Source organism: Falco biarmicus, chromosome 2 (assembly GCF_023638135.1).
Source record: "Falco biarmicus isolate bFalBia1 chromosome 2, bFalBia1.pri, whole genome shotgun sequence".
Lineage (NCBI taxonomy): Eukaryota > Metazoa > Chordata > Aves > Falconiformes > Falconidae > Falco > Falco biarmicus.
The window spans coordinates 102,496,769-102,515,640 of NC_079289.1; the positions used below are offsets into that span (position 1 = coordinate 102,496,769).

Sequence of the window (18,872 nt, forward strand, 5' to 3'; positions counted from 1 at the left end):
ACATCCTTGTCATAATTTTCCATACTCCACACATCCCATTAGAAGTAACTCTAAGGAAGTTTATGGGTTTGCCTGCTTAAATAGATTGTATTCTTGTAATTATACTTGTGTCATCGAATCTGGAGAATCGTGAGGTCTGGTTGCGTCTGCTGGTATAGCTTCATAGCCATATCACTGGCCTAGCTTCTTTTTGTATGCGAATGGAAATAAATCGTGCACTGCCGTAAGACATCTGTGTGCTGATAGAACTGTGCCCACAATGGGAGCAGTACTGATGTAAGTATGTGTGCGATAATGACACCCAAATACAAGAAAGGACCAAATGACACAGAATCTGCATGCAGAGACAAGACCTGAATTAATGTTTTATACTGTTATTGGCACTGTCAACCTGAGAGTAATCTAGACCTCCTCCAGTAGGCTGCTTTCTGTCTGATTTATGTGCTTTTTGGTACTTATATAAGAATTTCAGTTCAACTGCTTGTATGGTTTCAGTTCAAATTGCACTAATATAAAGGTATCTTGCTTCCTATACAGTTTACACTTACTTATTTAGACTGATTATGTCACCATGAAAAGGTATTTTTATTGGTACTGTTTGCACATGCATTTTTTCTGAGTTTTGTTATTCATGCTGCTGTAGGTAAACCACTTAGATTTACACAGAGTTTACTCTATGTAAAATGTACCCTTAGACTGAAAAGGCCAGATTCAGAAGTGATGCATAAAGGGCTAAATGAGTATTAACCCAAGCAAAAGTAATAGGAGTTTAAGGATTGTATCTTGTAATACGTCCCCGATGTTTGATACCATGAGCTTTCTTAGGGCTTCTTCCAACGTTTGTCCAGAGATGCTGAAAATTATAGGAAATTTATTTGCCTAAATAAAACTGGAAAAAAAATGCATTTCTTTTAAAGTACTTGAAAATGGGCATCCTTATTGTGTAACTTGTCACAGAGCCAGAGGTGAAGTCTGGGGAGATAATTGGATGTCAAGGGTGGGAGCCAGTGGGGTTAGGGACAGAACTGTCTATATATTATTTGCACTGGTACAGAATGGAAGTTCTTTTTAAACCATGGCTTATAGCTGTGAAAATTTGGAAGCTTAAATACTTTTGAACTTTATTCCTCCTCTTCTCATGAGGCTGTTTAGTTTATCGGTACTGCAGCATTTAAATCTTGACATTAAGTAGCATCGGGAGCGCACTTACCAAAAAGAACTCCCAGACACCTGGAAGCCAGAACTAATCCCGAAATTCTTGATCCATATATGTAATATTGCTATGTAATTTTAGCTTGAAAATTTCTTTATTTCATCTTGGGGGAAAAAAAATACACTATTTTTTGTAAAGAGATGCTCTGTCACAGTATCTGTGAAGTCACTGTGTTTTCCTTTAATTCAGTGGGATTTGAATCCTGTGCATTTTCAAGTTTGCCTAAATTAGAAACTATCCTAATCTGTGAACATTGTGGACCTGAAACCACACAGGATATCTGTTACTCAGATGGATTAATTATGAAAGGCTTCATAAAAGAAGGACTTTGTAAAAGGAGATCTGAAAGGAAGAATAGAGTCTTAAAAATGAAGGGGAAAAAGCTACTCTTTGATCATTCGGCTAATAACATTTGATAATACTATCATGCCTTGAAAATGACAATTTCATTCAACCACAATGAAATGTTGAAGTGTTTCAAATAGCATGGTACATACTTCTTCTCAACCAAAAAAAAAAAAAAAAAGTACATTCAGACTAGTATTGTTCCCTCTGCTTCAGAAGCTCTGAAAAGTTACTGTTGATGATCAAAACTACATCTGACCAAAGCAGTCTTCATCATTATCATGATCATTATCATCCCGGAATGGAAAGAAAAAAACTAATGCTACCTGCATAGTTTTTAGAGACACCCTATATCTACAAGTAGGAAATGTGATCAAGTTGTTGCACTAGTAAGACTAGGTAGGAATCAAGGGATTTTACAGTCATATCACTGACCCTTTAAGCAACTGCTGAGAATTGCTTAAATACTTGGTATATTGGGTGATACATTATTAATCATTGTACTACTTGACAGATGTGACACAGGGCTGAATATATAGTAATCTCATTTCTTTAAGTGCAAGGATAAGACTTGCCTTTGGAAAAGAAAGATGATCTCTGGTTCAAGGATCAAGAAGAAAGGTGAAGATTTCTCTCTGCCCCGATTCACCTTCTGTAAATAAAAACAATATTCTGTTTTTACTGTCAATGAGGAGATGCTTCTATGGCATGTATTTTGAGTACCTAACTCAGTGGAAGTTTGAGCCTCTGTATGGATTGCAGAAATACAAATTTAACTAACAAATTAAAATCCTACTAAAGTCAATGAAAATGCTTTAAAAAAAAAGACTTTACCAAGGGTGGGATTAGGTCATTGTGCTTTTAAACTGCATTGATATCTTTAGATGGAAGCTTATATTGATGTTTTTATCTAGGTTCTGATGTCTGCAAAGGGCTGGTGACTTTAACCTGTTGTTACCTATGGGTGTAGAAGTTTTATTTTAACAATTTTTTAATTTTTTTCCCTTCCTGGGCAGGATTTATGTGGGCATCATTCATGTGATACTCTGGGAATGGCAGACGTTGGGACCATATGCTCTCCTGAGCGCAGCTGTGCAGTGATTGAAGATGACGGCCTCCATGCAGCTTTTACAGTGGCTCACGAAATTGGTATGCAGTGCCTTTTCTGTTCGCTTGCCAAATCAAACACTTGTAACAGCTGCATTAGTAACCAAAATACTTCGCAATTAATTCCAGATTTCCCCTGGTCCAGATACTCACTTGGGGATTAAGGCTGTATACATATGCACTTCAGGGTTAACTAATAAGGGATCAGAAGGCAAGTGAAGGCGCACAGTAGGTGTTTCCTTTCTGACAGTGTCGTTTCTAAGCAGTAGTTGAAGTGAAAATTCAAAGGCTGCTGCTACTGTCCAAAGATGTGATTGTGTCCCTCCTGAGAAAGCATTTAGCCCATCGTATGCATTTAGTGCATACACAGTGGAAAAAAAACCTTTTTGAACTACTTGCGTGCTCTACTGTGGCAAAACTTGGCACAACCTTACCTGCAGAGGAAGGCTTTTGTGGAAAAAACCAGAATTCTAATCTTTTTCTAAATGTATGGAAATCCCACCTTTATGGTAAAATATGGTACTAACGTGAATCCTGAAATAAGTTAAATAGTATTTAGGTGATAAAGGTTTGGTCAGAAAAACTGTTTGACTTTGTTTCAATTTCCACCCCAGATCAGCAGTTTGATGTAGGAGCCGTACATGTGCCCTTCAAAAGGCTTTAAGATAGAATTAGTGGCAGAAGAAAGTTCGTATTTTGGGATATTACATCTGTCATGATAAAGTCCTTCAGAGAGACTGCTGCCATCTTGATTATTTTTAATTTACTAATGTTCTGTGAGCTGTGTGCTGGAAATACATTCAGGATGAGGGCTATTCACTTTGGTAGGTGAACAGCAATTTAAAAGTGGAGAACATTTTATTTTTTATTTTTATTTTTATTTTTTTAATTTTTAAACATTTTTAGAAGGAAATAACAAGGAAGGGAGAACTTTCAGAGTGAGCCAATTGCTGAATTGCCTTGTACATCATGCCAAACCAAAGTAAAGTTTGCTCTGGGAGTATCATTGCAGTAGTTCAATTTTCAAGTAGCTAGCAGGTAGAGCCCAGGAGTTGTGTGTCTTATATATACATCTGGCTCAGCAATTGGAGGTCACTGAGTATGAAAAAGCAGCTGACATATCAGTGACATGACCCTTCAATGATTAGTGAACCTAACCCTACTGCTGTTACGGTGCTACAAAAAAATGCAGTCAGTAGTGGCTGGAAAGGGATCATGGTTTGCATGAAAACATAAAATTTTGTGGCAGAATGAGTCCCCAAACCATAAATCTTATTTTAATAAACAAGAATAGAATTAAGAAAAAAAGCCCTCTGAAATCACTAATTCAGAGCATTTGGAGATAAGTATAGCAATACGTCAAATACAACCTGACATCAGACGAGTTTAGTGGCATCAGACCTGGATGCTGTGAAGCTAATGCCCCGTCATGAACCTGGTCTAGAACTTGGGCAAGTGATTGCAAACTTAGCCTGTCACTCAAAGGCCAGTCTGCTAGACAGACTGCTTGTACCTTCTCTCATCCAGAAGTGATGCTTACTGCTGAAGGTTAGTGCCCGTTGGCCAGGTCGGATGAGGGACCTTCTTGTGATACCAGTGTTCATATATCTGGGGTGTGAAGAGGTGAGTAATGTGTCTCGACTACTATTTTATCAACAAGAAAGAAATGTTTAGTTAGATTAAAAATGAAAGAACACAGATCAATAGAGACAGGGATGAGCAGTAAATATACATATTACTACCTTGAATTCCACACAAAGAAAATGTGAACAAAAGTAAATTATTTTTGGCGATCTAGAAGCACATTTTTGAAAAAGAGCCATTTTCATACTTAGACATTTACAGGAATCTGTAAAAGCTATAATTTTCAATGTAAAAAGGCATGAATTGAAATGAATAAATAAGTACCCTAATGGACAAAAAAACTTCAGTTTGAAGTTGTTTAAAATAACATCCCCTTTTTTTTTCCTCACCATAAGATTTTAAGAAAGGAGGGGTGTCAAGTCACAGAATGATTTTTGTGTGTGTGGCCTGAAGTGGGAGAAGTTGAGAAGAAAACACAGCTAAAATTGCTTGAATACTTAAATTAAATTAAAGGTCAAAAAAGGATGAAAAATAAAAGTGTGGCATGGATACCCTTTAGTTAAGCACTTTGGGGAAAACCTTGCTTTATTTTATTTGGAGACCAGATTTCTTCCTACAATTCAGAAGTCTTAAAGTTCCCCCTGTCCTGTGGGTAGGGTGTAGCTTTAATTTTATAGCCGCTTAATTATTTGGTGGAATTCACCTGGCAACATAGGAGATGCCCTGCAAGACAGAGGGGCTGCTAAGGGCTCTGAGCCTTACATGCTCCTTTCTGTCAGTAGGAAGAGCAAGGTGAGCCGCTAAGTGAATCAGGAGTCACTGTCTGCAGTTTTTTAAATAACCCTGCTGCACGTGCATGGGTAGCAGATGCAGCATCATTACCATTGACTTGATCCGCAGAACGGCTGTGTGTCCTCACTTTGACTTCCAAGGGGATCTGAATGCTCTTGTTTCCTCTCTGAAGGACCCAAGAGCGTTTTTGAGGATCAGATTCTTTCTCTGGAAGGCAACCAATGTAAATGGAACTGCAGCTCAACCAAACAGGACGATGCACAGCCTAGGGGCTCAGGTTGGATACGTGCATAGGAAGCCAAAAAGTAGCCTGCTATGGAATAAAGCCTGCTGCTTCTGTTGCCAGGGTTTCTACCACATTATGTTTTAGATGTTTATTTTATATCTTTCAGATAAAATAGATGATGGAGTTTGACCAGTGGTTTATGAGGGGAGGAGTATGAATGAGAGCTGTAAATGACAGCACAGAAAGAAATAGATGCAACCAAATTCTTAGTACAGCTGATTAGCTGACAGTAAGAGGTGGAGATCCATATACAAAGATTGATGAAGTACGACCTGAATCTTGTGTCCTACATGTCTGTAGGAAAATCAGGAATAATTTGTCTCCAGTGTCAAATGCAGAAAATCAGGAAAATGCAACAAAAAACAGGAGGAAACCTTGTAACTTTGAAAGTGATAATCCAGTTTCTCCTCAGAATAAAGGAAAGCAGTGCTAATAGCATAAATGTTATTTTTAAATGCCTGTCAAGACATCCAGCCACTAACAGTAGATCCATATATGGTTATTTTCTAGCAGAGGACATGCTGCTATCAGTTTGGACAGCACTAGCTTTGCTGTTGCAAAAATAGTCTTCTGGATTCTTGCCTGAAATCATCAGTTCAGCTCCATGTTGTGGCATATAGATGTCTTTTTTAACTCTAAGCAACTCCTTCAGCTATGCTTCCATAGCTTTGCAGGGATATCTGAGCTAGCCTAGGCACAGTATGTAGACATTCTCCATGTCTTTGTTACTATCAGCCTATGGTCTGTATAAAAACCATGTTTCCTTATTTCATACGCTTCCCTGCTTCACAGAGACATCTGGAGAAAACCATTAAAGAACCTATGATTGCTCATTATCTCAGTATTTATTTAATGTTTTTCATAGGTCAGCACTACCATATTGCATCTCCATATATCCCTTATTATACTAACCATCAAGAAACAAAAATCTCTAGATTCTCACTGTAATACTCTGGACTTTCGGATTGGAGATTTTACAGTGTTGAATTACAAGCTAACCTGTGCATCCCATGAAAATAAGCATGGTCCAACACCACCAACAGACACAGTCAATCAATTTGAAGTTACCTTTAACATCTCTTGTGATGGGATATATCCAATGCATGGCAATTCCTTGTTTAATAGCCTGGTGTCACATTTTGTGATGCAGTCATGGTCAGAAGTCCTCCGTGCTTCAGTACAGGCAGCCTACCATCCTAAAGTGCTTGTCATCTACAAAAAACTAAATGAGAAGAATTCAAAAGAAAATGCGTGGTGCTACTGCTCATTTTACCAATAGGTAATTTCCCAAAATCACAAAATCTCAAGGAAAGCCAAGGATTAAACTTGTCTCTTGAGTTTTAATCTAGTCTTTAAACACAAAAACATCCTTCCTGGAGTCTTTAAGCAGGCAAAGCTCCCATTTAGTCCAGTGACAGTTACATGGGTTTAATAACTTAAATTGAGTGTATCTTTATTCTTCCATCAGTCTTGAAGAACTTTTTTTTTAATTATTTTTAAAGGAGACGCACAGAAGGCGCTGCCTTTTTGCTCAGTGGTAATGTTCATTTGACCTTTTGCAAAGTTCCTATTTCTTTGTTTTGCAACTATGCTGGCACGCTCTTACTCCTTCTATCCTCCTGAGTAATATGGTTCACTGATGTTCTTTCCAAGTATTTTATTTTTAGAATATAGCTTTAAAATTGCTACATGGAACTAATTAAACCTCTGTTCATTAGTTTTCTTTTATCTTTTACATGTGACTTTAGCAAAGGAAGGCCAAAGGGGGACATAAAAGCAGTCTTCAAATATATTTTAAAAATCATTGCAAAAATTCACGTAATAAATCATTCTCCATGTCCACCTGGGACAGCACAAGGGCTAATGGCCTTAAATTGCAGCAAGGGAGATTTACTTTAAGCATTAGCCAAAATCATCTAACCAGAAGGACAGTTAAGGGCAGGAATGAATTGCTTGGGGAGGCTGTGAGTTCTCCATTACTGGAGGTTCACAGGAGCCACCTGGCTAACGCAGCTGTGGCTTAGGGGACACTGATCCTGCCCTGGGGTGGAGGGGTGCACAAGGTGGCTTTTCAGGGTCTCCTCAGAACCTCATTTTCTACAGTTACGTGAAGTTATCACAACTTCCTCCGCAGCTATACCATGCAACACCTAAAGTCAAGGAATTGTAGAGAAACTAAAACTAGAAAATGATGCATTTAATACCAAATCTCTTTCAGCGTGCTGCCATTTGGTGGCATTTGCACCACTTAAAACAAAAATGTCGTGAGTCCTGTCAGCAAAGTGTAGTGCTGTATAAGAAAGCATAATTGTACGTAAAGAAGCCATTTTAGAAGTGAGGTGTCACTCTTGGGGTCCCTGCCTGGGTGGTTCACTGAGATACATCAAAATACCATTTTGCTGAATTCTCAGTGGATTGAAAGTATTTATTCAGAGCATGAGCCTGTGTTTGAGTTGTAGGCCTCTCTAGGAAGAGGGCCGTGTCTACCGTGTCTGACCTATGTAACCATTATAGCAAACTCTATGATTCTGACCCTTCTTGAGAAAAAAACGAAACCAAGGATGATGTGCATGGTATTTAAATGGAAGTCTTGCTTTCAGTGTCCATAGAAGAGTCCAAAAATATGCTCATTCCATATTTTACCACGTGTGCTGGTTTTGTATACACTCAAAACTAACTACAGTCATCTTTTCTTTTCTGCTGCTGAACATGTAGCCCTTTGATTTCAAGGCTGTCAAGATAAAGCAGATAAAGACAAGCTTCAGACTTGACAGATACAAATCTTCCTTTCATTTCAAGGGGGATTCTTTGCCAAGGGCACAGAATTTCACAAGCACAGGAAAAAAATTGTGAAGGTTCTCTGACTTTTGCGTTAATGTTTCCTTCATGACAGATGAAGTTTAGGCAAGTATCCAGGTAATCGTAATTAGGCAGGTTTGCTTTCTTAACAAAAAAGAGGGAGAGAATACCCTTGTCCAGTTCCTCTCTGATTACATACATCAGGAAAATTCCTTGATTCCTTCTTTTTGAACCTTTTTCAAAGTTCTATCTAAACTTCTGCTTCCAAAAGCTGTTGAATTAAGCTCTCATGAACATATATCCCCCTTTGGTTAAGAGCAAAGATGGGCGGTCAAATCTAAGCCTTCACAAGAGGTGAAGAGCGGAGCAGAAAAGTTAACTGATGCTTCTAAAACCAAACATCAGCTGTACAAAAGGTTGTTGGGTAAAATTTTGGGTAAAAAATCTTGGCTTGCCCAACAATATTTTAATTAACTTATAATGTTACATATAACTTAAACTTGTTCCACATGCAGCACACATAGTGCTTAGACCATTTTTAGTGAAGCTGAGACAGTTTTGTGTGGAAAAGTGGAGAGATGGAAGGGGGAAATTGATATGATGTAGAAAAACTGAATCCTCAGGTTCTGAATATGCTTGAGCTTTTCTTTATCTGTCATGTACTTTTAAATCTGATTGGGATCTTTGCCACCTCAATGCCTGTGAAGCGATTCAGCCAGAGCAGTGAGGAGATGGAGGGCCAAGTTCCCAACCAGAGACTTCAGGAAGCGACTCAGACACAGCACTAACATTGCCTGAGTTTTAGGAGGTTTTCTTGAGTTGTGCTGATCTTTGTGTATACGTAACCTCATAACGAATTAGATTAAACAGGTGCTATGCTTTGAAAAGCTGCTACAGATCCTGAAACATCATAACTTTAAGCCAAATATATAGAGTGAAATACCAGCATCTCTGCAACCATAAGAAAATTGGGAATGAAACTGTGTTTTGCCTGATGTTTCAGAACAATCATTATCAAAAATTATTTTAGGGACAGCTTTAGGGGTGGACTTGGCAGTGTTAGATTTATGGTTGGACTTAATGATCTTAAGGGTCTTTTCCAACCTATATTATTTTATGATTCCATGATTCTAAAAGAAGTCCACTTCATCTGTGTGTGCCTGAACCCCCAGTCTTCCAGACTGCAGGGGAAAGTAGGGATTACTTTCCTTCTTGGCAGGTAAATACTACTGATATGATCATGTAGTTTTGTGCAGAAAGTACTTCCAGCACAGAGAGGAAGGCAGAATTACCCAATAAATGGGCAGCAGGCAATGCAATTTTTACATTCTTGCACTGTCTGCTCTCCGACAGTTCATTCATTTAGCATGAGCTGCCACGAATTACATTCTTTGCAAGTTATGCTGAGTTGGACAGATGTGAAATAGGTGTCACCATCTCCCACTTTTTCATTAAAATTAATATTTATCTTCTACATGCCCCATTAATTAGCATAGCAGATGTAGTGTAGACCTCCAAGACCACATCTTTTTAATGATTATTTGAGTCTGTGTGGCCATGGTGGTTTCTGATTGCCTAGTCCACATTGCCTGGACAGACTCTTGCCTGCAAATGGGGGTAATATATCTGTGATCTCCCATACAAGTATGTTATAACAAGCCATTTTAGCAGAAGTTTGTTTTGTGTAAAGTCTGCAGGACTGGTGTATGAATGATTGTGGCTTTATTTTATGTCTGCTCCTGAAAAGAAGCGACACTTCAGACTATTGTTTCATTCAGTCTGAAGAACTCTTTTTAGACAGAAATATTAAAAACTGTCTCTGGGCTGGATATTTTAAAGAGTGATTATTTTTTTCCTTTTTTCTTTCATAAGTGATGGATAGCAGTCAAAAGAAAATTGGAAGGAAAGTTCAAGTATGAAGAAAGAGGAATAGCCAGTTTTATATTCTGTGCATGGTTTTTTGTAAGCTTATGCAATTCAAAGCACTTCTTTTTAATGAAAAAACAACTTTATTAATCGTTATTGCTTAGGTCCATCGTTGTTGCAAAATTCTCATGACTTCAGGAAGATTTCTGAGTCATATCAGTATGCAGTTATTAATAAGGAGTCAAGTACTCACACAAGTTAAAAAACACAGTACATGCAGAAAGAAATGGTTTTATTTTAAGAAAGCTACCACATGCAATCTTTGTTTAGCAATGAAGAGAGCGAGAGGCTCCTGCAGAAGGTAGGGGCTGGTGATTAGACCAAGGAATGTTGAGCCAGGAGCTTCCTGAATCCTGATCCTGTGAGAGCCAGGGACTCAATGAGTAACCTTGGGCAAATCACTTGACCTTCTTTTGTACTCCAGTCATCTCCACTGAAAATTAGGTGAAAGGCATGACCTCACTGAAAAACACATGCTTCATCAGAGTTGAGCTTTTCTGAGAAAACAGATTATGATGCCTGCAGCATTTTTTAGCATGCCGTGTCACTTTGCATGTGTCCTGTGGTCAAATTCAGTGCAAAAGCTGTGCTTTGACATGCTGTTCAGTTCAAGCACTAGAGATCTGTGTATTTCCATAAACAAGGTTATTGAGGTTTTTCTCCAGAAGGGCCACCGCAATTTGTGTTTTAACAAAAACTGGGGTTTTCTTGCTATGCACTAGAGACACTCTATTTTGTTTATTCCTATGCTTGAGACACCAGTGGCAAATAAATGAGAATATTTTTTGCATGCTATTCATTCAGAGGATCTCTGCATATTGTCTGGCAACATATTTTAAGAAAATTCAAAGTATTCAAACTTCTGTTTTTCTTCCCAGCACTCCTGGGAAGAAGATAGCTGCACTTCAGTGTGCTTCACCACACATCCAACATAGCTCTGATGCCCTCCTGATTTACCAGCAGAGCTCTTTGTGTCCTGATATTTAGAGAGGATGTAAGTTTTAGCTGACTTGTCATAATTGCTTTGGAGTATTCTCACCTTCTATTAGGAATATACACCCCATTCCTACAAGGTGTAGGAATTCTTTTGAAGCCATTGCAGGTATTATTTCCTGTTGGCTACAACAAGTGTTGACCTTCAGTTGTTGCTGGAGTAGGGAAGCTTGTGCAGTGCAAGGTCCGCTATCAGGAATGCAGACAGTGCAGGTGAACCGGGATCCGGGGGCTGGTGACTGCTTCGTTTCTTGCTTCACTTCATCTAAACAGACTGAGCTGTGCCAAGATCCCCTTGCAGATGGTATTCCAAAATATACTAGGGTCCAAAGTCTGCAGGTTGCTTTCATGCTGCTTTCAACAGTTTACTGATGTAGTCACACTTCGTCTCACCTCAGGGGGAGAAGGGAGGCTGTGAGGAAGGGCTGTGTTAGGTGGTTGGTCTTTTTGCTGTTTGGGAAGCAACCAGTTTACAAGAAGGCTAGCTCCTCTTCACTTGCATGAGGGTAAACCCTGCTTCCTCGCCATCTGTTTCTTTTACCATTTTGTGCATTCCTACAACATAACTTAACTAAACACCATCCTGCTGGTAAAATTATATTATGTCATTTTCACTCAGTGGGAACTGTCAACACCAGTAAGATGCTTCATTAACTAGAAAACATCAGATGATCTACTAACCCATTCTCAATCAGTCATCATTTTACACAGCTGCTGGGAGCCTTTTTTTTTTTTTTTCTCTTTTTTCAATAGCCTGGTTTGAAGGTCATAGTAGTACAAAATGGTGTTATGCTAAAATTGGCATTGTTTCTAAATGCCTTTTTTGTAAGATTTGTGTTTCTTAAGCCTTTGCTTTTGGCCAGAGCTTTCTCTGGAATTATGCTTACATACAGGATCACTTGAAGAATCACCTGTAACCTTTTCACTTTTGTTCTTATGAAAGGAAACGCCCCACAAGTAAATGCCAGAAACCACCCTAATATCCTGAGCAATATGTGATAATGCCAGCATGTTCGCGCATGCAAGGGGTGGTGATGGGAAGACCTCTCGAGTAGGAGGGGGAGTGTCCCTTCTTCAGTTTGGATGCAAAAGGATGAAGGGCACAGGCCTACAAGTATTTTGTTGTTCTCACTTCTCTGCTAAAAAGAGCATACCTTAGCAAGGCAGTATTTAGAGATTACAGATTGCAGTGACATCTTGAATATTGATTATTTTTAATGAAATGCAAACAGTTTTAAGAGTCACTGGAAGTTTGTCATATGCTGTAATCTGTTTTAAGTCTGGTCAGAATATCTTAAAAGGCAAAGTTAGGATGGAGCGAGCTTTAGGTTGTGATGAATTTTAGTTCCATAAAACTTTGAAAGTTGCATTCACAGTGTTTGTAAGCATGCATACAAAGTTAACTGGCAAATTGGTATGAACAGCTAGAATCCATACACTTAATGCTATAAACAGCTACTATCCTCACTATCACTGGTGGCTGATTTAGAAGCTGAAATACTGACAATGAGAATTACATATTTTGGCAATTACTTGCTACTTACTGCTTCTTTCCTTGTCACGATTTTTAAATATTATTTTTGAAAAATTTAAAAGTAACGAGAGATTCACAAATACTTTGGGAAGCCTCTCCTCAAAAAGCTGAAATCTGCCAAGTGACTTAGTTCTTGTCATGCATTAGAACAATACCCTGATTTAATATGACAAAGTAGACACGGTTAATGCGGTATATCCTCAGTTCACCCCATTTATCACTGTAAAGTATAGAAGTTATGCTGCAGTCTAATTAAAGGTGAAACCGGTAGCTTGACACTTACCAGAAGATGACCCTATTGCAGTTCCCTGCGCTTTTGCCAAAGTACTTGGGATGAAATGTTCTGTGCTGAATAGTCACCTGAGAAGCATTTCATTTTATTTATTTACTCAGAACTTCTCCACAGAGACTGTCCAGCCACTTCTGAGAGGGAGACTAATTTGCAGTCATTTTATGGAAAAATTTTCAGTCCCTATGCTCAGAGTGAAGAGCTTGAAATTTGGCTGCAAGCTTTATCATATCTGAAGGATTATTTTTTTTTTTGTCTGTATGAAAGAGGAAAAAAAGGGAAGAACAACAACTTCAGTCCACAGTTCAACGATAACATTCTCTGCAGAGTCAGAGCATCTTTCAGTATAGAGAGGGAAGGAAACTACATCATCTTTAGCTAGGGAAGCCAGGAGCAAGCTGAAGCACAATATACTTGTAGGCCTTCTCCAGGGGCATTCATATTGTCTGACTGTAGGATTTCCATAGTTTGATGTGGTGTGACCACATTGCTCTGATAGGAGGTAGTCTAAGCTGGGGTTGCTTACAGACTGCACTGCAGGAGGAGCTGGGGCTGAAAAATGCACGTAGGAAAGACAGAGGGGTCTTTCCAAAGCCAGGGCTGATGAGGTTGGTGCAAGAAAGGAATTCATATAGAGAGCAAAGTTGTATCTTAAATGGGTAGAGTGTTGCAGAGTGGTGTCAGAGGGTGTTAAGAAATTTGAATTCTGCCCTACAAGACTGAGTCCTTCATATCACAGAGTTCTGGTTGTCCTGAATGGTGCTATAAAATGTTAAGCACTATGAAAAATTCTCAGTTTGCTGGTTTGTACCCAACTATTATTCATACCCTACACTGAACGTGCATTATGTTGTGCCATGTGACATTAGTCTGCTGAATGTTTTAGAAAATTCTCCAGCTTTTGTTATTCTCCCAGAGCTGTTTAGTACCAAGTCCAATGACTTAGGAATGAACTCCTTTTCCACTGACAGAACCTCATTACTTTATTCCACAAGCATGCAGCAGTGAAGTAATTTCTACAACTATGAACAGTCTTGGGACATTAAATACAAAAGCATTCCTCCTGCAACCTTTAAGCATGCAAGTTGTCTCAGAGAAGATTGCTATAGCGAGGCTTAGGTCTAACCAGCATGGTATTTTCTTGCTTGCTGGGCTAATTTTTTGCAAGTATTTCTGTTTAATTGATATTATATGTATATCATATACATATGTATATGAATATTCAGGTGCATGGATTCAAGTAAATAGAAGAAACTGGCTGAAGCTCCTGAACAGCTTTGCAAAGCAGAGTGTGTGTCATTCTGATGTAAAGGGGGAGCTGTGCCACATGTTGAGTGTCCATCAACAAAAGCTAGGGGATAGGCCTGAAGCCCTCTCTAGTAAATGTTTGCTTAAGTTAGCAGAGCACTGGTTAACATGCTACAAGGAGTTATTCAATGTCAGCAGAAAATGGTTCTAGTTATATTACTACTAGGCATGTGTTGAAGTTCATTAACCTGTCAGCTCTGCTTGTAGTTCTCAGACATGGGGTGTGACCTGGTGCCATTCAGTGCATTAGCATGAATGCAAGCTTAGTGATAACACTGTACAGAACAGCAGCCAAAAATAACATAATCTGCATTTCCTGAAGAGACGCTCGTTGTCAGTATCTAGGATTTTGGCAAAATCAGAGGTAGTCCTCATTGGCACAGTAGTTGCTGAATCCTTGAATGCTCAGCTTGTGATGCTTCCACAGAATTTGTTCAGTGGGCTAGAAGTGGTATGCTGATTATTTGGTTACTCTGTCAGAGAAATGCGTCTGAAATAATAATCTTACTAGTGAATTATTTTGCTCAACACCAGCATTTGGCTTTAAAAATACAGACATTGTCATCTCTTCAGAGCAAGTATTTATATAGTGCTATATCAGATTGAAATGTGACATATACCTACTGATATTCAGCCACGTCTCAGCACGAAATAAAAGTAGTATTATCTGGCCCATATATAACAAGTATTGTCAAAGAAAAGTGATTTTACCTATCAGAAAAGAAAAGCCCAAATTTTGCATATAAAACACACCAGTAATTAGACATGCCTTCTGTATGAAAGTTTGATTCATTATGTTTTTTGCAGCAATGTACTTGTGATGCAATTGCAATAGCAATTAGCAACAGTAGTAACAGGCAAAGTAGTATTAGCTGTCCTAAGTGTTAACCCAGGTTCCTTGAAAAAATTCTCGCTAGCATTTAAAATACTACAGGTCCTTTTATTTAAATAGTGGCTGTATTTGAATGATGTTGATAAATGTGTGCCCATCAGGGGAAGAAAGAAAAAAAAGAGAAAAGCCCTCTTCGTTCTCCTTCCCGCCTCCCTTCCAGTGAGGATTCAGTAGCTGCAGAAGACAGACTGGCTGTTCTCAGCCATCACTGTTACAACTGGAAGTGACAGACCAAAGTCCTCTTGTCACTTTTCCTGTAGCTCCACCCTTGGCTCAGGAACCCAGCATTTGAGCAAGGCTGCCAGATGCTACCTCGGCTTCTCTCACAAGACAGAAACCCTGATTTCTAATCTTCGGCAGCCTTAACACATAGTTCTGGTCAGATAGCAGCTTTCCTAATCTCAGATACAGCTTGCCAGTGAGTGCTGCCTCCATCTCGTTCCTCTTGGCTTCTCCCCCAGAGCAGATGAAAACAGCGTAACAACAAGTTTATATAAGGCAAATAGGTAAAATTTCCTGATTTTCTTCTTTTCCAGCCTGTATGGTAGGTATTACTGTTGTTATTACTATTGTCAAGCCTATTCCTATGGATATCTTATCAGTCCCTACCTGTGTCACCTTACAGCCAATCTACAGCAGTTACACCAAAACTTGAAGCTGATGGCACACAGCAGGCTTTTAGTTATTACAGAATAATACAGTGTGTCTCTTCAGCTGCTATTTGAGACCATCAAGTTAATTTCTTCTGTGGCAGCTTTGATGGGTAGGTAGTCTTTGTCTTTATCATTAAAGCACTCTTGGTCCAGCCCTGGGTCTCAGATGAATCATCTTCTGGCCTAGGTTGAAGACGTGAGTGTTAAGTTCAGCCTTGAACTCCCTGCAGCTGCTGTTCACATTCAGTCTTCTACCTCTTGGATAGTAAATCGGCTGTGAAATAATCCAGTGTGGGCATAGAAATTAAAAATTAATCCTAATGTTTACAGAGGGAACAAAGCGTGTGGCCTGCAATCTATTATTGTTGCCCAGAGACAAGAGATGGGGATCACTGATCTACAGAAGAGGTTGCTGTCACACTTTCAAGAACTTACATAGCACTGGACTGAACTCCCCCGGACTTTAAGGATTTTTGCAGGTTCCATTATGTGCTGCTTTGTGTGCACATTCTTTTGTGTTCTGGAGTATAAATTTCCAATAGCATATACATTTAAAAATAAAAAGCAGCAAAACTAAAACACTAACCAAAACAACACTAAAAAGAACCCTTCCACAAGACAAGACTTAAGTGGAAGAGACTATTTGAAATCATTATTCAGATTGTTTGATGTATTCTACAGGGTACTTGCACTTCAGTGAGGAGCGCACTTTAAGAATTTGCATACAGTTTGTTTAGTTGCTCCATAAATACTAGCATTTTTGTACATTTAGGAAGATATTGTAGCACTTTTCTAAACAGTTGCAGAACATCTTTACAGAGTGAAGTATCTGGCTTTCTTGCTGAAGATGATTTGGTGAAACAGTAAGAACTAAATTTTTGACTGATATAAATTAGTAAAGTTCACTTTAGTCTTCATCAGGTTTCAGTTAGCACAGCTCAATGACATGTCAGCTGATGGCATTACTGCCTTGCTATATGTAATGGCGTAAACTGTCACAGTTTTTCTGTCTTCAAGGAGAGATACCTTGTTTCAAGTGGCCTGCTTTGGGCTACTGTTCAGAATTTGAGAACAAATTATGCAATTCATTTTACCTTGACTGTGAGCTCCAGCAGGTAAACTCTGTTATGGATAGCCAGGTCATTTTATTTATTTCATTTATATAGGGCATTTGCTTGGGCTTTCTCATGATGACTCCAAATTCTGTGAGGAGAACTTCGGCTCCATGGAAGATAAGCGCCTGATGTCCTCCATTCTGACTAGCATTGATGCTTCAAAACCCTGGTCCAAATGCACTTCAGCAACTATAACAGAATTTTTCGATGATGGACATGGTATGTATTATCACACCTTGTGTCAGCTACATGTTAATTTTTACTGCGTTCTGTTTTTTTAATAAGAACATTCCGTACCAGCTTCTTCATCTTCAGGTCTATCTTGGAAGTGCTTGCAAAACCAGGCAAAGTTCTGAAAGGCTGGCAGAGTCTCACCCTCCCTTTGCATGAAAGAAAAGAAAGAGTTGATGGAGTGTGTGTTGGCAATAATTTGGTTGGAACATGGAGAGGTTTTTTTCAAAAGCATGGAATTAGTCTTGTCTTCCCAAACGCCATAGGTAATAGCTCAGAGAGTACTTCAAACAGAGGACACAAGGAAATGGCTTTTTCCTCACAGAAGTTAAAATGGTTGATAATGCTCTACTTAGTGTTAGACTACAGCTAGCAGAGTGTATGTGTTCTTACTATTAATGACATTTCTTTTACTTATAATGCCATTATATTTATGACATTTCTAATACCATTGTATTTATTATGTTTATGTAGAGGGTCTGTAAGCAAAAATTAAGACTCCTCTGCTGTACATGATAAAAGATTACTTCTGCGCCAGGAGCTTACCTTCTATGTCGTGTAACTAATATTTGTTAAATATGTCATTTACCCTTTGGAGGATAAGTGCAAGACTTTCATTTTCCAAAAGTGGTAATAAAAAAGCATAGTCTTCCCTCTGTAATGAATTTTAAAGTCTTCATTGTGCTCCCAAAGCAACTGCAGTTCTTAAACAAACTGTTCAAATTCCAAAATGCTGAGATAAAAATGACATAATTGAGTGAATGGATCAAGTTGTTATGGTAACCAAAATGCTTATGGATAAAAAGTATGGTATGTCTGCTGAATGTAAAGGCTTTTCTGCTTTTAAATATTTTGTTGGCTAATTTCAGTGCTCTCCGAGATACTTTCTCCTGTTTTCCTCTGTTGAAGAATGACTTCATTTTTTCTCTCAATTTTACTGGATCCATTAATCTGTACTGCCCTGTTTTGTGGCCCATATTGCTCTGGCATTGACTTAATATTACAAGTTAGTTTCCAGATATGAAGAGAGCTTTTCTTTTTGAGTTTAGTTACTGAGGTACAGTACAGTTCACTGGGGCAAAAATAAAAAAGGGACCTCCCTCGCCATCCATGAATGTCTTCTTGAAGAGTGCAAGGAACTCTGAACTATCTTTTCTCTTCTGTTCCTTTCCTGCTGCAGGCAAGTAGAAACGTTGTTCTCATTTTTTCCCTTTTTTGTGACCTGACTTCTTCTCTTTACTATGTATCCAGCTAGCTACTTTCTCCAACAATATAGAAAGAAAAGAGCGTTTCTCCCACCCACCTAACCTTTGGCTTGTTTGTACCTGGAGGGATGCTTGAAATTTGGACCCTTATCCATGAGCTGGACCCAGTCTCAATGTGGAAGTAAGGGAAGGCTGTAACAATTAGTCTTACAGGTCTAAGAATATAATTCTGCCAGGTTTTTTTCCAGTAAAATTAGGTAGGAGCTTCCCATCCTTCAGAGCTGCATTATGGTCTCCTTGTTAGTCATGAGTGCTGACTTCGTGTACAAGAAGTTTGGCAGTCCTCAGCTGCTGACACTCTTCAGAAAATCATGTGTTCTTTACTGCATGTAGAGGGCTTAGGATCTGCCAGTCTGTTAATGGATGAGTTAGGGTACATTGCCCTTTCTAATACTCATCAGTAGTTATCACTCAAGCGTGTAGTCTCAAACAGTTATCGATATGGTGAAATAATTCATAGAAAATTTTAACCTCTCATCATAGAGTTCCATAGTCCTCAGGGAATTAATTTTCTTACTGCTGCTATTGGTGTGATTTCAA

At 38.8% G+C, this 18,872-nt stretch overlaps 1 protein-coding gene across 2 annotated transcripts in view; it reads left to right on the forward strand.

Moving 5' to 3' along the window:
- ADAMTS5 (ADAM metallopeptidase with thrombospondin type 1 motif 5) overlaps positions 1 to 18,872 on the forward strand; it is a 46,821-nt gene that overhangs the window by 9,942 nt on the left and 18,007 nt on the right. For both annotated transcript variants that reach the window (XM_056327674.1, XM_056327675.1), the window contains exons 2-3: positions 2,575 to 2,707; positions 16,888 to 17,055. In XM_056327674.1, coding sequence (XP_056183649.1) covers positions 2,575 to 2,707; positions 16,888 to 17,055 — 301 coding nt within the window. The remainder of the gene's footprint in view (positions 1 to 2,574; positions 2,708 to 16,887; positions 17,056 to 18,872) is intronic.